This window comes from Neolamprologus multifasciatus, chromosome 13 (genome assembly GCF_963576455.1).
Source record: "Neolamprologus multifasciatus chromosome 13, fNeoMul1.2, whole genome shotgun sequence".
NCBI lineage: Eukaryota > Metazoa > Chordata > Actinopteri > Cichliformes > Cichlidae > Neolamprologus > Neolamprologus multifasciatus.
The window spans coordinates 639,079-665,758 of record NC_140451.1 but is presented as its reverse complement, the minus strand read 5'-3'; the positions used below and the strand labels follow the sequence as shown (position 1 = coordinate 665,758).

Here is a 26,680-nt window from a genome sequence, read left to right as displayed (position 1 = left end):
CATAAAGACACCTGTGCACCCCACAATCAGCCAAAGTCTAAGTAGCAACATGAGCAAAACCAAAGAGCTGTCAAAAGACACGACACATAATTGTAGACGTTCACAAAGCTGCAAAGTGTGTGTTACTGTGTTTGTGTAACAACCCTGTGTCACGGTACCCTCATCGGACTTTTACTCCCTTTAAGTTTGGAGAACGTGTGAGAAGAACAAAGAAGATAAAATCAGTAAATAGAAAATATAAAACTGTTCTCTGAACATGAAGTGCTGTCCAGGGAGTGAGCTGCTCCCAGGCTGCTGCTCGTTTGTTCCTCATGTTCTGTGTGCAAGAGAATAAGGCCACGTTACAGTACTTTTATTTTGAAAACGTGGTAGCAGCCAGTTAGCCAGTTGTGGCTGTTCTCTAACGTTCTCTCAGTTTAGGACTGCAGCAGCACTCGTCCGTCTGCAGCTGTTGTGAGCTGGCTGATCCACGCTGACCGCTCTGCGTTGGGTGGAGAGCTGCTTGCTATATTCACTCTTGCAGCTCCTTGTCCTGCTGCAAATGCAAATCAGCAGCACTGATCAGGCCATTGAAGATCAAAGATTCAGGACTTTCTCCTCTGACTCGCGTGAACATTGCCCGTCGCTGTATAGATCACAGCTGGACAGATGTTTCTGAAAATATTTTTTTTAAATAACTACTGATCGATTAGAAATGTTTGCTCTTTTTTTGTAACTTCCTAAAAACCTCGTTGATCACATAAAGGCCGACTCATGACCGTCCCAGACCCCTGTACTGGTGTTTACAGAGAGCTTCATCGTTTCCACCCACAGACACAGTGGCCACACCATTTTCTTTAAAGGTGACAAAGGGGATAGCCAATTGTTTTTCTGTTTATCAGAGGTGACATGACCAGTGGCGCAAGGGGGCGAGGAGGCCCTGTGTTGCCATAACTAAATATACATCCCTGACAGCTCCATAATAGGTTCCAGGAAGTTCAGTCAAAAATAAAAACAAAGCAACATTTCTAGCTGATTGGCTTTGAAAGGCCGTTTTTCCTTGCTGAATGGGAAAAATGTGGACTTCAGCATTCCATGGCCGTGATGCCAGTCGGATTGGATAGGCGCAGCCTTGCGTGTGCAGAGCGAGCGCGATGTGAGGGAGACACATTGCACTGCAGAAACCAACTTTATGGGAAAGAATTTGTCTACATGTTTGAAAAAAACAGCAGATACTGGGAATGTTTTCACACATCTGTCATCTTATCATGCGTTATTTAGAAATGTGCACGTGTTTTTGTGCTTTAAGCGTGCGGTGTGGTTTCCGGGTGCTCTTCTGTTGGGAGGTTTTTGCTTCTTTGGTGTCTTATGGTTCATATCTGTGCAGGCTGAAATCCAGAAATACTTGCAACCATCTAATCCACGATTTAAAAATGATCCGTGTAATTCCTCGAGGAACAAAGTCAAAGTGATGGAGCAGCTTTTTATTCCTCAACGCTGATTTTTGAAGCAGTTTATTTGCAGTCACGTGTGCATCGATCATTGTCAGTGCAGATGCTGATAAATGCATAAAGATAATGCGCTCTCTGGAACGCCTCTCATTTGCTCAGCTGCCTGGAATTACGCCACAGTATCTTAGAGGAGGCACTACTTGAGCTTGGTGTAGGATTACTGCGCTCTTGGCACACAGCCTCAGTGTTACTCTTCATCACTCCTTTAGAAAAATGTTTTATCCCCCCCCACCCCGCTTTTACCTCTCAAGTTTGGTTAAATTATGTGCTGAAAGATGTTTTATGACAAACAGCAAGCCCTGGGGAAGTGCACTTTGTACATGGGTGGAAGTGGGCTGAATGTGAACAGCAGTGAAGTGGCTCGTTTTTCTCTCTAACCACTCAGTCTGTCCTCACGTTGGCACTCACAGCAGGCAAGGAAACGTGGATTTCATGGAAGCAGCAAAAGTCTGCTTTCATTTGAAATGATCAGCACATTTTCTTACTGAAAGTGAACTAACTGTAAAAACGATTGGCTGACATCTCTGCAGTATAACGGTAGACCGGTACTTCTCTGTGATGCCCTCGCACACCTGCGCTCTCTCAGGTGTTTCTGCTGTGCAGCTCACGGAGGCCCAAAGGGGCATGGACTGTGACGGGCAGTTCAGTGCCCCACTGTGGATCAACCTGACTGGGTTTAATGCCTCCCCACCATCCACAGTGTTGTTCATGTGTTGCCATGGACAGCTTACACGTTTCATCACTTTTTCAAACTGACGACTTATGGGCGACCTTTGCCCTCGGCATAGAGCACGGTCATGTAGACCTGAAATAGATGGCAGCACTGAGGAATAGATGAGTGGGTTGGATCATAAGCTTTAAGCTGAATGTCCAACGTGTTCATGAAGCCAGTGCACCAGTACAAACAGTCCCACCATGGTTTTCTGTTAAAATAGCACGTTTACACAGTTATACATACACTGGTTTAGTGTTTCAGCTTTGATTGTATACCTGCCTCTATGACTGATAACTGTGGTGAACAGTAGTTGTAACTGTTATCTGTTTATTGGCCTCATTCCTGCTCATTGTGTCACTGCATGTTACCACTGTGCTGCTGGTGTCTTTTGGGGCATTGGCACCTGTTGTTAGCTACCAAAGAACAAGCCTACCACAGCTTATCTCTACAGTCTTTCATGCTGTAGTGTCAGTTTTTGGAGACTTTGCAACCCTTATGCAACCTTTACATCCCAGATTTTAATCAGATGTCGGTAACAGATCATCTAAATCAGGGGTCGGCAACCCTGGGCACGCGTGCCACAGTTGGCACGGGAAGGGTTAACTGATGGCACGACCATAGCTGGACTGGCTGGTGATTTTTAGTTTTTATGGGCCGATGATTTTTTTATTTTTTATTTTTAAAAACAGTGTGTAACAGCGTGTAGCACTTTGTAACATTGTGTAACAGCGTGTAGCACTTTGTAACATTGTGTAATGGCATGTAACAATGTGTAATGGCATGTAACAGCGTGTAGCACTTTGTAACAGTGTGTAATGGCGTGTGACGGCGTGTAGCACTTTGTGACGGCGTGTAGCACTTTGTGACGGCGTGTAGCACTTTGTGACGGCGTGTAGCACTTTGTAACAGCGTGTAGCACTTTGTAACAGCGTGTAGCACTTTGTAACAGCGTCTAACAGCGCGTAGCACTTTGTAACAGCGTGTAGCACTTTGTAACAGCGTCTAACAGCGTGTAGCACTTTGTAACAGCGTCTAACAGCGTGTAGCACTTTGTAACAGCGTCTAACAGCGTGTAGCACTTTGTAACAGCGTGTAGCACTTTGTAACAGCGTCTAACAGTGTGTAGCACTTTGTAACAGTGTGTAATGGCGTGTGACGGCGTGTAGCACTTTGTGACGGCGTGTAGCACTTTGTGACGGCGTGTAGCACTTTGTAACAGCGTGTAGCACTTTGTAACAGCGTGTAGCACTTTGTAACAGCGTGTAGCACTTTGTAACAGCGTCTAACAGCGTGTAGCACTTTGTAACAGCGTCTAACAGCGTGTAGCACTTTGTAACAGCGTCTAACAGCGTGTAGCACTTTGTAACAGCGTGTAGCACTTTGTAACAGCGTCTAACAGCGTGTAGCACTTTGTAACAGCGTGTAGCACTTTGTAACAGCGTCTAACACTTTGTAACAGCGTCTAACAGTGTGTAGCACTTTGTAACAGCGCGTAGCACTTTGTAACAGCGTCTAACAGCGTGTAGCACTTTGTAACAGCGTGTAACAGCGTGTAGCACTTTGTAACAGCGTGTGACAGCGTGTAGCACTTTGTAACAGCGTGTGACAGCGTGTAGCACTTTGTGACAGCGTGTAGCACTTTGTAACAGTGTCTAACAGTGTGTAACACTGTAATCCCAGGTGTGAAGCGCAGGGGTGAGGAGCTGAATGTAGGAGAGCTTTTTAAGTGTGTGGCTGCTGTATACCCTCACTATCCCCAACGATAATGAGATGGCAGAGATCAGCATGCAGAACTAAGTCAGTGGTGTACTTTTGCTGTGTTTGGAAAGACACACTGGCTGCCAGGGAAACCCACAGTGCTCCGTTGCCTGCTCAAAGCACTCTCCCCTTTAGCCCAGGGTAAACTGAAACAGCCAAGATTAGTATTCATCCCTCTTAATGCTGTAGCTTATAATATAGTCATTAGGTGACTTGAGACTAAGCCATCCCACCTAACTGCTGTGATTTATTAAACACACAGAGGATTTGCTGTCAATGCAGTGTGGACATAAAGCGAGCGTCACATCTAAGTACAGTGGTATCAGCTTATTAATGCTGATGAGCTGTGCTGTAAGTGGTTACATTCAAACTGAGGGATGAAATGGGATGACTCTCAACTGAATCCTGCTTTCCTGCATTTAGTCAAGTATCTGAGTTGCATCGCAACCAGCTAGCATGTAGGCTCCTGGTGTTTGACTGTGTGTCAGTTTACCAGCCTGTATTTGTGCTCAGTGTGTAGTTATACTTGCACATCAAGTTATTTTCTTAGTGTAGGACGTGGTAGCTATTTGCATACTGGTGTTCCTTTTTCTTACTTATTTAACTGGGTGTTGTTTCTAAAGTCAGCACAGCAATCTTCTCAGGCTGCTTTGTGTTGTAAGAGAGAGTGCGACGTTCTTCTCTGGTACTTTTGGAAAAACTGGGCTCAGGAATGAGCAGCATGACTGGTGAGGCAAACGGAGCTGAGTACACACTTTCTGAATAGGCTTTGTGACATGTTCAAGCCGGGACACCCATCTAATTCTGTCAATATATCGATAACTGTATTAACCAAATGTCATGTGACATGTGTGACATGTGTGTGTGGTATCACAGTGAGAGGAATAATTATTCTTTGTCAGGGAAATGAGACAAACCCATCTCAGGTGTGACGTTTGGATTGTGGATGCATTTCCAGTTTTGAGACTGGTTTTGATTTAGAAGGTTTTCATGAGGAAACTGAATATGACATGTTAGTATAGACAAGGCAGCAGCAAGGTGGAAACTAAAGGTATTATTATGGGATATTGGATGTTATAATCCCTCAGAGTAATAACTGTTTTTGGTGTGTTTCATTGGATAATAGGAGCCAAAAACAAGCTAAGAAACAAAGCTAGGCCCTCCTGGCAATAAGAAGGTGATGTGTCTGCTTTACATCATAATGACCTTATGGGCTACTGTTTTAGTGTAGCAGGATTATACCAGATTATAATATTTAAATTAATCCTCATTTAGGCGGTTTCTGTTGAATACTACATGAACAAGTTATTAAAGCAAACTTCAAGAAGTGTGACCATTACCAGAAACACCTGTGGTACTTTCTGTGTAATTAGCAGGAATAATGTTTTTATCACTACTGAAAGTATCATTAGCTACCAAACACAAGCACCTTTCTTCACCTTAGTGTTCAAGACATGTGACCACAGATCTGACGATCAGATTACCAAATCCACCCGTGACGCTTTCAGTTTACGTTCCTACCATCACCTGAGGCCCGGTGCTCTGGGTGGTGAGGTCGGGGCAGCAGACATGAGTTTCCTTTGAAGAGTAGCTGGGCTCGCTCCATCTCCTACAGAGAGCCCAGCTTCTCTTGGAGAGTAGAGCTGCTGCTCCTCCACAAACTCCTCCTTTAGGCACAGGTGTCACAGTCGTTGTTGCCCTGCCTTTGTCTTAAGTCTTTAGACGTATGATTCACTTTAATCCCACTGAGTCTTTAAGTCTTTGTAGTGTTTTGTTTTTAATTGGTTCAGGTCAAACTGAATAGATTTAATTGAGTTTAGACATAAACACAGGTGTCTTAATTTTAGAATAGACAGCAGATCTAAAAATGTTTCTCCTAAATCAGTGCTGGGGAAGTCCAGGCCTCGAGGGCCGCTGTGCTGCAGCTTTCAGACGATGATCCAACACAGCAGATTCAAACAGCTAAATGACCTCCTCAACATGTCCTGAAGTTCTCCAGAGGCCTATAATGACCTCATCATGTGATTCAGGTGTGTTGACCCAGGGTGAGATGTGAAGCCTGCAGGACAGCGGCCCTCGAGGCCTGGACTTCCCTGCCCCTCGAGGCCTGGACTTCCCTGCCCCTCGAGGCCTGGACTTCCCTGCCCCTCGAGGCCTGGACTTCCCTGCCCCTCGAGGCCTGGACTTCCCTGCCCCTCGAGGCCTGGACTTCCCTGCCCCTCGAGGCCTGGACTTCCCTGCCCCTGTCTTTAATGGTACTTGGTGATTGTGAAGAACTGCCTGTAAGGAGATCTTTACAATTCAATGGTAGTTTTTCAGTCGCTGCATCAGTTGTTAATAGCGGCTGTGCGTTGTCTCCAGTAGAGTGCGCCTGCAGTGTGATCTGTGGGGGAGTGGCGTAGTGTGTGAACACTTAGCTTGCACAGTGTGTGGTTTCTGGAATCTCTCCCATTCCTTGGGAATGCCATTAATGGGGAGGTGAAGGAGAGCAGCAGGTGAAACAAATAAGGATGATAGCCCCCCCCACACACACACACACACACACACTTTCTGGCTCCTGCAGACTGGATGTTGGCACTGTCACCACATATGAAAATGATCACGATGGTGTTTGACACGAGGTTTTTCTGCTGTTATATACACAACAGTCTGATTCCTCATCATTTGGATGTGTGTGTCTAAAGGCACATGTAGACTTGAGTATTTCCAGTGCAGCATCTTATTACTCATCAGCTGTTTGTGTTCTTGTCATGCCTGCTGATATGTGGTGGACAGGTCGACGTTTTCCTCACATCCATCATCCTTTGACTCTGCATTCTTCGTTTCTGTGGATCACTGACACAGTCTGAGCCTGAAACCATGTATTAGTTTATCCTGCTGACTGACAGTCCACAGCCTTACTCTATTTCCAACCTCACACACTCCCGGCTCTATGCACTCTCGCTCCTGCTGCCCACCTAAAGTTTGCCCCCCCCCCCCTCCCCCCCTGTCCTGCATCATAACCAAGACGCACGCTGACATTGGCAAGGATACATGGTTAAAAGATGGGATGGAAATTGCGCGTCTTGCTCTCCACTGTTTGTTTTTCTGGAAATAGAGGTGATAATATGAGCCCATCTTATCTGAAGGGCACCTCACTGTGATACTACAAGCAAACACTTATGCATCCAAATGAAATGGAGCCATTTGAATCAGGCGGCTGCATTTATGCTTTAAGAGCTGAGAGGATATGTCAGCAGTGACATTTTACACGATGTTCAGTGTGGAGCAGCATATCTCCCACTTAACATCCCCATTAATACAGAACTGTTCGTATGTGCTCAGGTTTTAATTTGCTGTGATAAAACATCCGTTATCTATAATCACAGTGACCGTGACCAGAGCTCATCCATCACAGAGGGGACAGCAGACTGTGAAACACATTAAGTGGACGCTGGGGCCCAGCCAGCTCCCTGCTGGAATAATGTAGTCATTGTGCAAAGTATGCACCATTGAAAATACATTTTACGTACAGGATAACAGGTGCAGAGCAGCACAGTGGCTGGCAGGCTGTGGCCTAGGCACGGTTTGGTAATAAAGTCATGCTGGCTGAATAATGCACCTGCTTCCTTTTTTATTAGCTCAGTTTTTCAGACTGGAAACAGAAATCTGTTGGCAGCAGAAATGACTGGACATCATCTACATTTTTAGACAAACCACAGTTACGATACGTGCATCTCATATCTGAGGCGTTCTCACCTGATGATAATAATGATGGGATTGGGTCTTTTTACTCAGCTTTGAGTTCTGCTCAGGCTTCAATGAACTGAAATGTTCATTTACTGAATACATTTATATTTGAACTAGGGCTGGGCGGTAACGATATATATCACTATATATTCTTTTCTTCTGTATAACGTATTTTCCACACTATAAGGCTCACTTAAAATCCTTTAATGTTCTCAAAAATAGAGAGTGTGCCTTATGTATGAATTCTGGTTGTGCTTACTGACCTCGAACCGATTTGGGCAGAAATCTGTTAAAAAATGTTTTAGTACATCTTTGGTAAGCTGCACTGCTTGATGGATCAGAGCATTACGGCTGCCGTAGTGAGGAGCTTCACGGAGTAATCTGGGTCCTAAACTCCGTCAACTTCAGGTCCCAAAGTCAAACGAACACAGAGAGTTAAAAATGGTCTTTCATTTTAATTAAATCATCAGCGTTGCTGCTTTATCAGGTGTAACAATTAAGTTTAACATCCATGAAAACAGAATTTATTAAATTTAACGGAGTTAGAAGTTAACAGGAAGTTAGCTCGCTAGTTTCCACCTAAACATTTCATACCATGTTCTGACAGAGATTTCTGAAACTAATTCAAACGTACAGCTCTGCTGTCACTTCCAACATAAACGAAGACAGAAACTAAACAGCAGTGACGTTTGCAGGGTTACTGAAGTTGGACTACCTGGTTTATAATGTTGTGCTACGTGATTGCTAGCAACACAGCTATGTTAGCATAACATTAGCACAGTGAAGCTGGAGGATGAACGCTAACTTTTCTTCCACTCGATAAAAGTTAACGTGAGGGATTCTGGTGGTCAGGGACAAATGCAATCGCATAGCAGGATGCTGTACACGGGCCAGACTTCAGTCAGGAGAACAACTGAGATCATTCATCCACAATACGAGGTTAGTTATTAATATACTGCAACAACATGGGAACAGAGCAGCTGCAGAGAATTCAACATTAATGAATCAATGTTACGGAAGTGGAGGAAGCCCAGTTTTTGGCTTTCCCCATATTTCAAAAGTGCTTCATCTCTTTGCTGTGACTGTCGCCATAATTTGCAGATGATAATGGTTTTAGCCGCTGCGATGCTTTCGACCAAAACAGGCGCAGCTTGATGACATCATCAACATGCGCTATCCTGATAGCGTGGTATAGTCAAAATCTCTATCGTTGGCCAAATTTATATCGTTTCTATCGTATATCGTTTATATCACCCACGCCTAATTTGAATTTACATTGTTTAACAAATATTTTGACCACGCCCAAATATAATGGTATATAAGCCACCAGAATGCTTAATGCTAACGCTCTGTAAATGTAACGTTATATTTTACAGTTAAATTTACTGTTTTAACAGAAAAGCATAACAAATATTAGAGCATGTTATTTATTTTGTTAAAATGTGATGCAGTTTTTAGTGATTTCATGTTTACACCAAATACTATTATTGAGGAAGATTATTGGTAATTTAGCAGATTTGGAGTATTCCAGTGCAATAGCAGAATAATATATTAACTGTGCCACTGCAACAGGATTGGTATACTGATTATTATTCATCAGAGTTATTCTGCTTTTGCTTTTTAATGTTGTGATGTAGTAAAATGATGGAGCACTGTTTATTATTCTCCTGTTTTCACCTGAAGTTTTCACTCGTCTCACAGCTTTGAGAAACCAACACAAAGTTATATGAGGACAGTGTTTTAGTCGCTATAGCAACTGAGGAAATAGTGGAAAATAAAACCTAACTCTGTGCTCTGCCTTTGCTCTTTGTACATAACAGCGCTGCCACAAACGATTATTTTGATAGTCGACTAGTCACTGATTATTTTTGTGATTAGTCGACTAATCAGATCATCATCCATTGGAGTAAAACTACAGCTTATTGCACCAGCAGCATCTGCTCTTATATAACTATCATTAGCTTACAGCTTTAAGTGTTTAAGGTGCTAACTAAAAATAAAGACAAGATGAGAGTTTATTAAAGTTTAATGAAATTTGCAGATTGTTTCGGTGAAGTTTAATAAACTCCTTGCTATCTAAAATATAACAGGACACCGGAGTAAATTCTCGAGCATCTCACACTTCTGATGATCAGCTGTCTGCTTGACGTTTATTCAGCTGTGTAAAAACTATAACTTTAATCTCAGCCAAACCGATTTACTCAGGAACAAATAAAATACTAAAAAAAGCCAAACAATAACATTTTTAAGTTATCTAAGTGACTTATATATCATGTTTAACCTGAGTAGCGAAAGACGGCGGTGGGTTTGAAAACGATTAGCCGGGAGTCCGGTGTTCTCACGGCTCTAGTGAGCCTTGCTGTCGCTACCCGATCCGTACTGGAAACCCGATCGGTTCCCCGCATGCACAAATCTTACGTCACTTCCTCTTTTTGCCAACATTGCGACATTCAATATATTTGAATGACACGGTTAGCGCCCAGTTAGCTCCTAGCATTTCTCAACAGCTCTGCCTCCTTTTCGACTACCGGGACATTTAAACAATGGATAATCCGTATACAAACAAATTCATGCTTTTCTCCTCAACAGAGAGCGTTCCCCGATTGAACAACAGCGCCGTAAAATAAGAAGAATGGCGCCTAATTACAGAGTTAATAATACTGACTTTGTATTATGTGACGTGAAGATTCATCAGCCAGATGAAGTGTTTACTGACAACTGACAGTGATAGCGGACATCATCATCACTATTCCAACAATCCTCTTCACAGACGAGTATAAACACACTTGACTATCAAATTTAACACGTTTGTAATGACGCTAATTCAGTTTACAATAGTAGATATTTGAGGTTTACACAGCTACATTCTCGCCTGAAAATATGTTAAATGTTTATTTTGTGACCCAGAAAGAATAATAAGAGTAATATTAAAACTAACTAGCTGCCGCCATTGTTGGAAACTGAGCTGGGCTGCGCTATGAATTCTGGGACACAGCTTCTTCTTCTTCGGGGTTTAACGGCAGCTGGCATCCTTGTACATGCAGTGCTGCCATCTTCTGTTTCAGTCCGTTATTACACTCTTAAATCCTACTACTTATTCCTGCGTCTTTTGGGATCTTACAAAGCTTCAAACGACGCGTCAACTATTAAATTAGTCGTCGACGACGTTGATAGTTGATGTAATCGTGACTAGTCGACCAATCGTGGCAGCCCTAGTACATAATTCATCCAAATATCTCAACCCGTGTTTTCTATCATTGTGATGACATCTGTCCTCTGCTTGCTACCTTCTCCAACCAACCTGTCCCCAGCGAGCTCTCAAACTTGGGCTGAAAAATGTGGAAACTTGTTCTTGGGCGGTTGGTGTCACTCATGGTGAAAGGATTGGTGAAAATACACACCGTATCCTCTCTGCCCCACAGAGTGGACTCTGTTCATGTGGACGTTTTCAGTTGCAGAAACGTCTCAGTGACCCACACAGCAGCTTTTTCCGCACCTCCCCCTCCTCTCAGTGGCTTTAGTCACTATAGCAACCACACCCCACAGCTGTGTGGTGATGTCACACTTCCTCTGTCATCATGGCTGATCCTGTAGGTGTGTATGTAGGAGTATTCCTACACTAGCTTTAAAACAGAGTAGCACAGCTGTATTATAGTCCATACATCCAACAAACAGCATCCAAACCTTTGGTGCCCGGCCAGGTGTTACGACCTTAGTAATAGGTCATACATACTCAAATTAATAGGGTTAGGGATATATTTGCCTTAGCATGAGGCGCCTCAGCACTGCAGTCACAGACTTACTCGTGTCACTGGTGGGTTATCAGTGTGTGGGTCCGGGTAGAGGGTCACCGCTGCTGTTGTAGCACAGATGCTTTGATGCTTTGACCTGGCAGAGCTCCCACAGACACATGACTCCCCATCGGTCAGTTTAGTGATGTTTATAACACAGGCTCTTATACACGTTCTTTCCATATATCACATTAGAGCAGGGCGACATGACCAAAAATATTTATCACGATATACATTTGAAAATTTGTGATAACGATATAATTGACACTAGACAAAATGCTTTACAACTCCGCAACTTTATTAGTGCAAAAAACCCATCAATGTATTTTAACTTAAACAAGCAGCTGTTTTTTATGTGCATTAAAGTTATATAATAATTAACAGTGCAAATGCAAATTCTTTGCTGACAGTTTAACCAAAAGGCATTTCCAGTGGAAACTGGCTGACATATCCTCAGCATAACCATGTATAATATCCACAACACTTAAAAAGAGGTTAAACACACACAATACGGTAATATTATGTTGAAGCACAGTACGTATCACTCCGCGAGGCTCCGCCTACGATAGCCGTAACACTCCGACAATCCATCGAGCGGTGCGGCTTCGTAGCTTAGCAAAGTCGTACTGAAACATTTGACAGATTTTTGAGCGCCGTGCACATAAAATCGTTTCGAGGTCAGTAAACACAACCAGAGTTCATACATAAGGCACACGGGATTATAAGGGGCTCTGTCGACTTTCAGAAAAATCAAAGGATTGATTTTAAGTGCGCCGTGTTTTCCAAACAACACGGTAATAACGACGGCCCGCTAGCATGCGCTACCAAAAATAGTGCTTTGTTGTGTATCTGACGAAAGCTAAACCAGTTCCACCAGTGAAGCTGCAGCATTTTTACAAACCAGTTCAGGTTCATCCGTTTCATTCAACGATTTGCTTTCGCCGCCATGCTTTTTCTGACGTGTGCGTATGAAAACAAAGGCACTGCACATGCGTGTTTTACCCATATTCTATCGCGATATTTCATTTTTCTATCGTTGCCCAAAATTATAGCAGTATTACCGTGAAGGGTATGATATGGCCCAGCCCTACTGTTCAGTTTTAATAAATATAAATGACAAACCTCACAGCAGGCCTGTCACACCTATGGCCCAATTATACAGTTATATCTGCCCTGCGACATAATTTCACATGTCAATTATTAATGTCCCGTCAGTGTGGGAGCCGCGTGTTCAGCCCTGAATCAGTGCAGGCAGGGGTGGGACTCTATTTCAATGGGCACACCATGTGGCCAATCACATGTGACAGACTGGGATCATACCATTATGTGAAAGAGGAAAAGGGGCAGACGCTCCAAAGACTGTAGTGGTACAGGCCAGGTACACGTGAAGAGAGCAGCTTCTGACTGATAACAGGATGAGCGCAGAGTTTCTTAGGAGCTGGCTAAAATGACAAAGATTAAATGTGCAGTTATTGAACGTCCCGTAAAATAAACTATATGCAGTGTGTGCATGTTACCACACAAAGTCATGAAGAAATAAACGACTACATGACAGAAAAGTTTCTACTTTACAAAGTTCTGTTTGTTTACAGTGTAAAACCCCAAAAACCTTTTCTGCTGTTTTCATGATCATTGAAGCTGACACAGCAGCTTTTTCTTTATCATGTAGAAGAACATTAAACATGTGTCACAGCGATGTGGTGACCTCTGACCTCGCTCTGACTTGGCAAAGGAAAACGAGGAGCATGAAGTCGAAAGGATACTGCTGATACGTGAACGGGACAGTAAGTGCTGACTGTGCACTGATGGTCGTGAGCAAAGGGAGGAAAACGCCACACTGTTGTGTTTGTGGCCTCATTTATATCTGTTCTTATTAATAGCAACACATGTCTAAAACCAGCAGACGTCTGTTCTGGTTTATCCCCACAGAGTCCAGTCAGCCCTGTAACTCCCTCTTAAAGGAACATGGACATTAGTGGGTCTCCATCATTAGCAGAACTCCATGTTGTGCTCAGATCCTGCATGTTGGGAGTGTAGAGCTCCACGACTGTGTTTGGAAAGCCTCACAAAGACAGCACAATAAACAGTTTGCTCTCTGCTTTTGTCCTTTTTGTCTGAACAGTGTCTTCAGCTCAGATTCATCTGCTGTAGTTGCTCCCTGTGCTCTAAGCTTTTCTGCTCCAGTGCCAATAGATGCGCATGTGTTAAAGACGGCCTGTGTTGTTCAGAGAGTTTGCCTCATCCTGATGTGCTCTCTGGGGGCACAGCTTCACCCCCGGCTCTCTTCCCTTCCTTTGCGAGGACCATTTGTGGAGGTAATGCACACATGGCTGGATCCTCTCCTACAGCTCTGAGCAGAGACGAGCTCCAGCAAGTCAAGGTAGATGGGATCAGGCTCATGGTGAATCATAATGGCTTCATTTCACAAACTGGTTTTCTTTGCTCTCCAGTTACGCTCAGCTCCAGTTGGACTGTATGCAGCAAACACAGCTCATCAAAGGCAGCACGCACCTCTGACTGAAAACCCATTTATTTATTGTAGTTTGGTCAAGCTTGGCTGCAGCTATAATTTATTTTCCTTCTCAAAGGCCACAGAGAGGCTGTGAGGCCCCGTGTTTACTGATGGCCCGTCGCCTCTGATGAAGTCGTCTAACTACATGTGTGTGAATATAAAGTAATAAACCACTGCCATCCTCCTGTAGAAAGCTGATGGACACCTATCATAGTCTCGTACTGAAAGTGAGCACCGAGGCTTTGTGATTGTGACGTTTGTGAAAGAACGGCTCTCAGGACCAGGGATGGGTTTCCGTAACTGCTTCATCCAGGCCGTGCAGTGCAAGCCACCAGACACAGTGGTGTGAAACAAGCCAGCACTGGACTGTGAAGCAGTGGAGACATGTGTGAGATGTGCAGCACCTGACTGCACTGTGCTGTACGTGTGCATTCACTCTCACTGCTGCAGCACACAGAGTGGGTCATGGTCCTTTGTAAATATGCTCTTAAATCATTATATTGATTCATGTTATTTACTGTTCATCACTTTGATCATTATCTGTTAAGTGTGTGATATAAAAAGCTGAGTGTTGGTGCTCACAGACTGAAGTCTGATTGTTCTTTGGTCGGGTTTTGCAGATTGACTGTAAAATCACTGGTGGAGGTAAAAATGAAGAAGAATAGATCAATAATGGGGAGGGTGGAGCCTCTTTACCTAATGCTAACCTATGCTACTGTTAGCACACTTCTCTCCCTGCCTTATCAAAGATCTTCCTCCCCCCTCGTCTCCCCCTCACCGTTAGGTAAAACACAGGTCGAGCCTCCCGTCATGTTACTTCCTCATCGATTTCTCGGCGCAGCTGTTTGCACAAACCATCATTTGCAGTCTGGGGAAATGTTTGCTCCAGATCACGACAGTCATAAAGCCTCTGCAGACGACCGTGTGCCTGATTATGTGTGCCTGCATTGTTTTTCAGAGCTGTCAGATGTTGAACCCAACATTTTCCTGAGGCCTTTCCTGGAAGTCGTGCGCTCCGAGGACACCACTGGACCAATCACAGGCCTGGCTCTTACCTCTGTCAACAAGTTCCTGTCTCACGGCCTCATCGGTAAGAAAATGATGTTACCTGTATGTGAAAATGAGCTGGTTTCCAGACTGGAGTGGCTTCATGTGAAGACTAAACATGCTGATGAATGGACTCGATTCTTAAACCAAAACTTCATGTCCAGGATGAGAAAGCATCATTTCCCAGTTTAATCACATCTCCTTCAACTGGTTAGACTGGTGTGGGAGTGGTTCTAGCTCTAACATTAATAACAGGAGGTTAATGAATTGGATAAATAGCAGAAAAACAGTTAAGCATGAGCCTCGAGGGAGGGGGTCAGACGTGTGTAATTTAAACCATGATTACATTCTTCAGTATTCAGATTGTCAGATGTTGTCATGTGTCTCACACAGTGTTGGAACAGTGGCTGACTGTAGTGTGCTCGCACCAGCAGCCTCCTTTCTAGGTTAGATCCAGGACGAATGTGTCTGTGACTCAGCAGATGGAGGAGGACGAATACTCGGCTGAGGTGACTTTCTTTATGAGGAAACCAGCTTCAGGTGAAGTCCAGGAGTCGGCCCAGGAACATGTTCCTGTTCTTCATCGCTGATGCAGAATGACCTGAAGGTCGCTGCCATCGTTGGCCTCATCAGGCAAATGTGGCCCAGCGTCTGCCGAGTGTGACGATGCATCACCAGGTGTTGGTGTGAGCAGCGTGACGGTCACACAGCTGTAGGCAGCCTGTCAGAGAGCTGCTGGGAAACTTGGTGCTCGCTCCTTTACATCGAAGCTTTCTTGTGAAGGATGTGAATCAAACTGAGGAGCAGCTTCAGTCGCTGCAGAGTTGCAGGGCAGGCAATAGTTACGGTGCATAGATGCTGAGACGCCAACTGAACCAATCCCAGCCGTCTGTGTTTGACTGACTACAGTAATGCTCCACTCACTGTTAGTGAAGCTGGTGATCCAGGCCAGCTAAGGAAAAACCTGAAACTTGCTGCATGTCATTAAGTTTCTGAGCAAGTAGCAGATGGACAGAACAAACATGACCGTTCCAGTCACATACTGCCACCTGCTGGCCACACAGACGCCACAGCGTAAGGCTTTGGTGGATTTCTGTTTCCTCACTGAGCGTCGTGTTGGCCTGTGAGTCTGAAGCTGCCTGCAGTCACACACCTGTCAGAGTGCAGAGAGAACAGCGTAGGTGTCACACAAACATGATGCAGAAAGGTCAGCACACTGTCAGGCTACAGTTTGATAGTCTGCAGACATCTAGGTGGAAATAACTGTAAGACATGTTAATTTTAGAGAGCAGTGTCCTCCTCTCTGTGGTCTGAGGTCTTCCTGCAGAGGGAGAGCAAACTAAGTTGTTGACAGATATCCAGAAACGGGGTCTATTCGCTCTCATCTTATTGCTCATCTTTCCCCCTTCTCTGTTTTCTCAGAGTCTCCTGTAGTCAGCAGTCCCACGCTGTGCTGCTAGCAGCCGCGTGGTCACTGGACCTCACAGGGCTCAGAGCGAGGCTCAGCCGAGGCTTAGGCTGCAGGGACTGCAGAGTGCAGCTGAAGCCTGGCTGGAGAAACTCTTATGTTCTTAATAAACTGCCTGCTGTAATGAAACGACGTGTCACACTCGTGGACAGTCAGAGCATTAGAGAAATCCAGTCAAATACAGTCAACTGTGGACACGTGTGTGAAAAGCTGATTGTGATTCAGCTCTGTGGACCACCGCTCATAGTTAGCAGAGCAGCTATTAGGAAGATGAACAGAGAACAACTGTTCAGGAACAGAACGAGTATAAATGCAGTAAAGTGTGTGTCCCTGTGTGTGGTTTGTCATGCAGAGTGCAGCTCGAGCTGCCTCTGTGCCCACTCTGTTACGCCACGTTTCAGCATGTGTGTGTTTCTGGAGTTTGATGGACTCGACTTCATGTGGCAGCTGTTTCAGACACACACACACATCGAGCCTCTCCTCAGTGTTATTTTAACCCCCCCCACCACAGCCCACCTTTGCACTTGCCTGCTCTGTGCCAGAGGAAGGATTAGTGTTTTCTATCACTTCTGTCTCTGCTCGATCCCCGCGTGGCTCCAGTTTCTCTGTGTGGGTGTGGATGTTCCCAACACGACCTCCACGGTTGTTGTCGCCCTCGACTCTGGAGGGATGTGGGCATGACTGCATCTCCCTGGACTTTTCTGAAAAAGTTCTCAGCCTTAAACAAACGACGACTCTTGTTCTGCTCACCATCTGTCAAAGAGCAAACTCCCAAGAAGTGTCTTTAACTTTAATTACATATCATGTAGTAAACACGTGTTCAGAGGGAGAGGTCCTGTCAGAGTGTTAATGTTGACAGGCTGCTTTGTTGCCTTGCTGGGATAGTCCTAATCCCCCCCCCCCCTGCTTATTAGTTAATGAATTGCTGCTGGTGAGGATGGTGGGAAAGAAAAACACGATGGCTCAGCCACTCTGGTTTCAAAAACACTGGGCTGTTCGACAGGAGTCGGTGAGCTGTTTGTCCAAGCTTACGTCCAATAAAGGGCCACATCTGGTCACGAGATCCATGAAGCACGATGGATGCTGTTTGAACATGTCTTCATAGTTGCTCATCGCCACCACGTGTTGGATATCATGGCTCACACTGTGTTTATGTCACCACTGAACATCTGGCAGTCACTGATTGGAGGAAAATGCTCTGACTGTAGGACTACGTTAGCTTGTCCAGTTTCCTGTGAGACTGTGAAGTTGCTCTAAATCCTAAATGGTTCATGAAGCAGAAACTCTGCACTTACTTCCTGTCACAGTTTATTTATACATATGTGTAGGGTTCCTAATGTAATGTCCTTTTTGAGTCTTAGGAAGCCTCAGAGTTGAGGCCACATCAGTCCAACCACCTGCTTGGTCCTGTAAACATCTGAAAGCTTTTAAAATGATGTCACTGTTTCAGATATAAACATTGTTTTTAATGAGGAAATCTAGTGAATGCAGCAGCTACATGCCAGAGGCAGCAGTCACTGACCTCCCTGCAAACACATTATTTATTGATTGAATCTTTATTTTGAACATGTTAAAAAAGTACAACAACATAGAATTAAAAGAGACAAATGAACAAAGCAAAACAAAAGGAAAACGAGCAAAAACAACTACAAATAACTTTCATGTTCAAAAAGGAAGAAGCATGAGCTTATTTAGTCCCGCCCCTTTTCCACTATCTAGTAATCTATAGAAATACCTCCTTGCAATCACGTTATGTCATGTGTATTTTTTTTTATCATTCTTTTTTTTTTATATATATATACATATATGTTTCTATCTATCCATACATACGTATATACACATACGCACATATACACATTTTCAATAACCCCAGTAACACCTCAAAGGATACACAACCTACAGATATATATATATATACCCATGCCAACATGCACCCGCACACACATGAAAATATTAGACAAGAACACCCGATCAGATCTCCACCTCCTTCCTGTACCCTGTAAAACCATCTCCTTAAACAGCTTTTTAAACTGTGTTATGCTCTGACTTTGCTTCATATCTTTACTTAGTCTGTTCCACAGCTTCACTCCACACACACAGATGCAAAAACTTTTAATGTTGTACGGATACGAGGATGTTTTAAATTTAATTCCCCCCTCAGATTGTGTCCCCGTTCCCTTTTAGAAAACACTTTTAGAATATTGTCAGGAAGCAGGTTGTTTATTGCTTTATATATAATGTGTGCAGTGAGAAAATGAACCAGATCTGTGAATGTTAGAATTTTGATTTGATGGATGTGATGGTGGACAGCGCTAAGAGCTCCACAGCAGCAGCATCATTCCTGTTCTGCCAGCACGTACCAGCTTCTTGAGCCTGCGGTGCAGCGTACACATGTGTGCCGTGGAGTTACTGCATTATTTCAAACATATTTGCGACCCTTTACGCTGCTCTGTGCTACATATTTTATATGCTTGTGTATGCCACATGTTCTGCAGCAGCAAAAACAATAGTTGATTATTAATAAAGGAAATATCAAAACTGGCCTTCATAAGTTTTGAGATGACTGAATCAATCTTCCTTTATTCAGCTGTGTGAAAGCTCACGATGAAGAGGAGCCGATGAAGTCCAGTCGAGCTGGACCTCATCGATGAGCGTCTGAGAGTCAGCTTCTCTTCGGCGCCCCTTCAGTGACCACAGTCTGACTCTTCTGTTTGTTGTCTGTTGCAGATGCTAGCCACGAGGCAGCCGCGGAGGCCATTGAGAACATGGCGGACGCCGTCACGCACGCTAGATTTGTAGGAACAGACCCGGCCAGTGATGAAGTTGTCCTTATGAAAATCCTACAGGTATGCCCCGTTTGTCACTGTCACTGCCAACCACAGTATGCATGTTAGTACAGCTGCACTGCTGCTTCAGGTGCTGAGGACGTTGCTGCTGACACCAGTGGGAGCCCACCTGACCAACGAGTCTGTCTGTGAGATCATGCAGTCCTGCTTCAGGATCTGCTTTGAGATGCGTCTAAGTGGTGAGTTTATTTGAAGCTCATTCAAGGAAGCATTGCATCCTGATCTGAAACAGTTTGATCAGGTTTTACTGGCACGTTCCAGCAGCTCCTTCACAGCACGGCTCCTGTGACGCAGGGTTCATCATTTAATGCCTGTGAAAGGCCTCAGACAGGCTGAGAGTGAAGGATAATAAATTATTCTGACCCTGAGGACATTAGTTACAGTGTTTGTGTGAGATTAGCCTCACACTGATAACAGAAGACATTTTCATTAGGGGTGCAACGATACTCGTATGGATATTGAACCGTTCGATACAGTGCTTTTGGTTCGTACGCATATGTATCGAACAATACAACATTTTTAATTTCTTTTATCAACTTCTGACGATGCTGTCTGTGTTGAGCACTCAGTGGATCTGCGCTCGACAGTGCAGCCTAGGCGGAGTAGTCGAACACAGATTCACTGAGCGCAGGGCAAGCTAGCAGACAGAAGCTAAGCTCGTTGCAACATGGCAAATTGAACCTCCCCCACCCTCATTCAGATCTGGCGTTTGGAACTATTTTGGTCTTCATGTGACGTATGACCCTGAAGGTAAGCGCGTCATGGACTAAAGTAAAACAGTATGTTGGATGTGCCAGCAATGCTCAATTACATGGGTGGGAACTAGCGCGTTAGCGCAGTTAGCTCGTTAACGTGTTGACGTCCAGCCCCACGCACGGGGCGATCCGCGGTAGCTCGTTAACGGAGATTTGCCGTGTTGTGGCGTTAACGTCATTTCAGATTAACGCTGACAGCACTAGTGGGAACACAACGAATATGACTGCACATTTACTCCGACATCATCCTCGTGCAAAGACAAGTGGAAGCAGACAAAAACAACAAGCACGCATGCTACAAACTTTAGCCGAGTCATTTAGACAGCCGTTAGCACATGATTCTCCTTATGGGGACCTGATATGTTTAATATGCTGCTGAGAATATAGCCCAGAAGAAGCGTATAGTAGAGCTTTTATTTTGAAAGAGACATTTCTCTGTAATAAACTCTCTTTTCCAAAGATGAGTGATTTCTCAATCAGACAGATTTGTTTTTATTACTTTGTTGTTTCAGCAACATTAAATTTAAAAACTGTACTTTTGAGTTAAAATATATATTTATAATTTTAATAAATGACAAATTAAAAAAGCATGAACATTTTTTCTTTTATCGAAAAAATATCGAACCATGAATTTTGTGTATCGTTGCACCCCTAGTATTCACATCTTATTCATCTTATTGGACGACCTGTTCTTTGGCTGTAAGCTGTCGTCTGTGAGGTTCAACTAGTCCAGTCCTGTTATTTCCATAAAAATATGAAATGATGTCTTAAACTGTCTCCACCCAGAGGCGTCTCCTCTCTCACACAGTTTTTGTTCTCATGTCTCTGTCTGTGTGCAGAGCTCCTCAGGAAGACGGCTGAACATACGCTGGTCGACATGGTGCAGCTGTTATTCTCCAGGTGAATAAATGACAGGGTGGTTGTGTTGGTGGTTGCAGATGGCAGCTGACTGTCTTTAATATAAACGAGGAAGGTTGTAAGACAAACACTCTGGTTTGGAACTTGTTAAAATAAATGTCCACAGTAAGTTTGCAGAGATACAGGTTTCCACTCCAGGATATTCAGACGAGAATGAAAGGTGGAGGCGGAGCTTTGTGAGCTGGGCCCTTCAGCTTTGGGCTCACTGACCGGCTGTGTATCCACATTAAATACATGATCACACGTCCAGTAAGATCTGTGAGAGAAAACACAAGCTGTTGTTACCTCAGTCTGTAAGATCCTATATATGAAGTTTGCCAAGTTTATTCTGATATTTAAAATGTTATTGCACAGCAGCCATAGACACTGTCTAATCTGTCTAATCTGGGTTCTCAAATCATGGCCTTTTCTCAGTCTCCACTTTGGCTTCAATAGAAAACTACATGAATATGAAAATTATCCTCTTACTTTTATGAATCCTCAACAACAAAGATGGACACGGTGGTTCATCTTCAGTCTCGTGTGCTACGACCAGTTGTGGTGAGAGGAGGAAGACGTGGAGGAGAGCCAGAGATTAATAACAAGTTCGATTCAGTGCAGAGAGGTCTGTTAACACAGTGAGTGAAGAAGAAACACCCAGTGCATCATGGGAATCCCCGGCAGCCTACACCTATTGCAGCATAACTGAGGGAGGATCCAGGGTCACCTGGTCCAGCCCTAACTATATGCTTTAGCAAAAAGGAAAGTTTGAAGCTTAAAGTGGAGATAGAGTCCAGACTGACAGTAAAACAACAAGCTCGGTATAACCAAATACAACCCGAATTTCAAATACAATCATCAACCCGAAGCCTGATGAGTGCGAGGGGGGGGGGGGGGGGTCATTGCTGGAGACTCGAACCCTCCATGACCAATCACCAAGACTGTGAGGTACCCTGCAGGTCTGCATAATGAACAATCCTTATGTGCCCATCATCAAGACTGAGCAGCTGATCTACAGAGACGAACACCAGGAGCATCCTCGTTGACTCGAGGCCAAGATCGAGGCAATGTGGAGGCAAGTTAGCAGAATGTCAGAGGTGCAGAAAGGTCGATAAAGAAGGCGGTGCCTAAGAAGCACAGGTGCGGTCCACACCTGAGGCTGTGGAACCTGCCAGGCAAAGACTCACAGCCTTGGCCAGTTACAGAGGTATACCAGAGAGATGGAAGACACGACCCATAACAGCAATGCTCCATAGCTAGTGGGTCCACGAGCAGACCATACCTGCAGGATCAGGAACCACAGTGGCAGACGTGCAAAAAAAGCATCTCAGGTATGAAGAGGCCCTGACAGGATTGAAGGAGCTGACTGTGCTGCATATGAACCAGCTGCTAGTGTGACGCTAGCTCATGGCTAACTGGAGCTGGACTGTCCTGATCCCCGAGCATCTCCAGTAGGGACCTGCACCATCCAACTGCTCGCCAATGACCTGCCATTCATAACGCACAGTTCAGCAGCGTGATCCATTATTGAAGGATGGGATTCATGGCGCCGGTGTTTGGACAGCTTCTGACATTCGGCTTTAAACTGGGCTCAGATTAACTGCAGGTGTGCAGAGAGGGTCAAAGTGAAAGTGTGTTTTAGTAATGATAATAACCCAAACTATGCTTAATAGTCTGTCGCCATCATTAGGATGAGATTAGAGATGTTTTTATTTATCTTCAAGTTGGGAGATTCTTACACAAAGACGTCCAACACAGCAGATACGTAACACTCACTGGTGTAAGGCTGAGGTATGTTGAACAGATGTTATCTAGCCTTGGTCTAATCCAGTGGTTCCCCCCGGCCTTCTCGCGCACAAACACATCCTCCAACCACACACGCCCATATTTCGCTCCATTGCGTTTTCTTTCACACCTCAAACATTTAGTAAACAATTGAGCAAATACAAGTAAACTGCAATAAATGACAGGTAGTAATAAAATAAACTACTAACTCTTTTACGCTGCGTCCACACCTACACGGGTGATTTTGAACACGCAGCTGTTTCATCCACGTAAACGTTTCGAATCACCGAAAACGGAGATTTTTAAAACTCCTTTTTTGCGTTTCCGTGTGGACGAGGAATACAGAGTTCGTCACACAACGTCAAAGGTATGTGTCTTTATCACACCACGCTGTGGCCACGTTATTGTTTACATGAGATGAATTGCAGAATGATAGAGACAAAATCCTGTTAATCTGACTGTCTGCAGGTTTACACGCAGTTACTGTCCCTCCATTACAAAGGCAGAGGCGTCACGCTGTCATTATTTTACTGTAGTTGTTTTTTCCTGTGTAATAATGTTCAACATTGATATCAATGCATTTCTCAAAAAATGCCTCTCTGTGCAAAATGGGTTAAACATAAACAGTGGGATCCTGTTTGATCTGAACAGCCCAGCGCTGCTCACAGGGAAACCAATCCTGCAGGGAGACCGACCTCAGCACCTGTGCAGGTGAAACCAAAGGGAAGATTTGCTTCACCATATTTTCTCGTCTTTGGCTCAGAATGAAGTTGGTTTGGAAACATATTCAGCGATGCTTCATCTCCTGCTTTGCGTTTGTGTGGGCGCCCCGTGCTAGCAGTGTCCATGGCTCTGCACCCCCCCCCCCCCCCCCCCCCCCCCCCCCCCAGGGGATGGGCCCCACAGTTTGGGAAGGTCTGGTCTAATCAAAGCCCCCTCTCACTCGCAGCACCATCGTCCACACCGTGTGTTTAGGAGTGCCAGTCACATGTGGTCACAGACAAAGGGATGATCTGCATATAGATAAAGCTGCTCTGTGATTCAGCAGCAATGATCCATAAATATTAAGCACACACACATCACGCACTGAGAGTTAGCATCGCCACATAGAAGCAATCAGCAGCAGCATGTCTGCTGATGTGAGCGACTGCAGCTGGATAACAAACAGCTTCAATGAAAGCTGTGATTTGTTTCACCTCCTGATGCTGTGCATGCTTAACTAAGACTATTTGACGTGGGCTTTGTCACAAAGCTCATCCTCCTCTCAGTGAAGTGCAGATTTAGTTTCTGGTTGTTGCTGTTTGCTGCCAGTTCCTCTGAGCAGTCCAGCTGTTATTTGCTGCCAGGATTCTTGTTATCAAGTCCTTACAAGACCTGACTGTGTTGAATCTCACTAACAGACATCTCAGCACAAGGTGCAATGAACCAGTCTGGACTTTCACTCCATTGTTCTCATCCTGCACTCTCGCACACACAGACACACACACGGCTCGCAGCTCATTTCCTGCGTGTTCAGCCCCCCGCTTGTCCACAGACCCCAGATAATAGAGATGTGAGTCTGGGATGCCCTCCACCCTCACCACCTCCACCCTCACCACCTCCACCAGAGAGTAATGAGCAGCAGCTCGGTCTTAGATTGGCTGCTCAACATATTAAGCATGTTAATCTGTTGGAGCCACAGATCATCCAATAATCGTGCTTACAGAACAACACTATTAACGCTGAGCTAATGTCAGGCTGCTGGCTCGTGTGCGTGCGTGCGTGTGTGTGTGCGTGCACGCGTGTGCGCTTGGATGTTGATGAGCTCTGATCTCATCATTATGAAGCTTTAGCTTCACAGAAACCTGGTGACACTAACACACTACGTTTGCTGCTTCACTGAATGTGCCGACACTCTTGCAGTGATATTTCCTCTTAAGCAGCTGATGACAGGCTCTGTGTTTTTTCTTTTGGGGTTTTTTATTATTTATTATTGTACTTTTGTAGAGTTTTAATCAAAAAGTCGTTGTTAGTGTTTTGTGAGAGTTAAGGCTTTTGGTTCAGGGCTAAAGGATGCACTAAATAACCTTAAAGCAGTGTCCTTGCAGGAGCCAGTTTTAACCTCTGGGCCAGTATACAACAGTTATTTAAAGCCTCTGCCTAAATAAACAGGGAGGCGTGAACGTCTGGTGTTCGCACGTGTACATCACGCACACACATACACGCTAATAAAGGCACAGAATGACTGCTGTGACGTCAACAAATCAGACTACCAGTCAAGGTTATTATCGTTAATGAAAACTAACGAAATAACGAAAACTAGAAGTGAAAAAACATTTTTGTTAACGGAAATAAAAACAAAAACAAAAAAAGGAAAACTAACTAAAACTATAATGAGTGTTCACAAAACTAACTAAAATTAACTGAATTTATAGCAAAAATGTGTTTAGTTTTCGTTGATGTGTGCGTGTCATACAAGAGTCAAGGGTGAAAATGAAGTTTAGTTTCCAGATTTTTTTCTTGCTGTGTCTCATTATGCCAGCAGGGGGCAGCACGTTAGTCGAGTCGTCTGTGTCGCTGCTCCGTCCACGCGCAGAATCATGTCAGGAAAAGTCGGGAGCCAGAGTCCAGTTTGGGATTACTTTGAATATGACTGTGTTTTGGATAAAGCAAGTGTCTTGTAGTGGAAACAGACAAATTATGAGGGACATTTCTAAAGGGAAAAAATCCCACAAACCTTAAAGTGCACTTGAAAAGCTCACACAAGAAGGCTAACCTAGCTTAGCTTGAGAAGGTAAGGGAGCACACTCAACCCTCATCCCCAGAAAACAGAAGCTAACCCCAGGCAAGGCAGCGTGATGCATCCCGAGACAACAGGACGGGGATATCTACACAACTGTGTGAGTCAATTACCTTCAAAAAGTTTATCAATTCGCTTGAACCAAAATTACGAACACCCGGTGCTGCGAGAGTTAATAGTCTCATTGGGGCCAAGATATACATTTTATAGTTGCCTGGTATCAATGGTTGTTCATCTGCCTTTATTTATTTATTTAAAGAACCCATAGGTGGGAATGTGAGTTGTCTGTCCTTGCGTGTTAGCCCTGCGACAGACAGGCGACCTGTCCAGGGTGCAGTATGGTAGCTGGAATAGCAACATACCCAAGGATGAGCAGAATGACTGATATGATGAAACTGGGATTTTGTTACACTTAATTATTGCAAACACAACTAAAACTATAACTGAAACTAATCAAAACTAAACTGAAACTAAGGATTTTCAAAAAAATAAAAACTAAACTAAACTAGCAAACAATTGGTAAAAACTAATTAAAACTGATATAAAATTGAAAATCTGAAGTCAAAACTAAATAAAAATAAAAACTAATGAAAATTGCAAAACTATTAAAACCCTGCTACCAGTCAAATTTGATTTAAACTTTAATTAGTTTTTCTTTGGCTCTGTCATGCAGACACATTACATTTGCTGTAATGAGCTGTTAATTAGTCATCGATGATTTCGATAGTCGACTAATCGTGGCAGCCCTATTCGACAGCCAACATCCAGACTGACGGCGAAACGACTAGTAGGTCAGCATTCCAACATTCGGAAGAAGCACCTGCTATCACAACTAGAGACTAACAATGTACGATATAAATGCTATGACGAAGAGGAGCCAGGACATCAGGGGGGAGATATCCTCATCCTCACCCTCCAAGATGGGTCCAAGATCAAGGCGGTGTGGAGGGAAGCTGGGGAAAGGTGTGATGAAGAGTACCTTACCTTCCATGTCTTAGGCCTTAGAAACTGCCAAGCAAAGCATGGCCTCGGCTTACGGCCTGAACAGGTAGAGAAGGAAGTCATGAGAATAAACCAGCTGTTCTCCACTCAGCCATCCAAGCTGTGC

General features: G+C 44.2%; 1 protein-coding gene and 2 long non-coding RNA genes across 3 annotated transcripts in view; 2 read left to right on the top strand and 1 right to left on the bottom strand.

Annotated features, from left to right (window-relative positions):
* gbf1 (golgi brefeldin A resistant guanine nucleotide exchange factor 1) overlaps window positions 1-26,680 on the top strand; it is a 72,420-nt gene that overhangs the window by 16,565 nt on the left and 29,175 nt on the right. Inside the window, 4 exon segments of the mRNA XM_085183400.1 lie at window positions 14,954-15,085; window positions 19,238-19,356; window positions 19,427-19,535; window positions 20,951-21,011. Coding sequence (XP_085039526.1) covers window positions 14,954-15,085; window positions 19,238-19,356; window positions 19,427-19,535; window positions 20,951-21,011 — 421 coding nt within the window.
* On the top strand, window positions 15,092-19,007 carry LOC146504734 (uncharacterized). The gene is made up of 2 exons (XR_014877720.1): window positions 15,092-15,357; window positions 15,474-19,007. It is a non-coding gene; the product is annotated as an uncharacterized LOC146504734 (long non-coding RNA).
* On the bottom strand, window positions 22,553-22,858 carry LOC146504733 (uncharacterized). Its single transcript, XR_014877724.1, has 2 exons — window positions 22,763-22,858; window positions 22,553-22,725 (listed from the first exon to the last, which is right to left on the bottom strand). It is a non-coding gene; the product is annotated as an uncharacterized LOC146504733 (long non-coding RNA).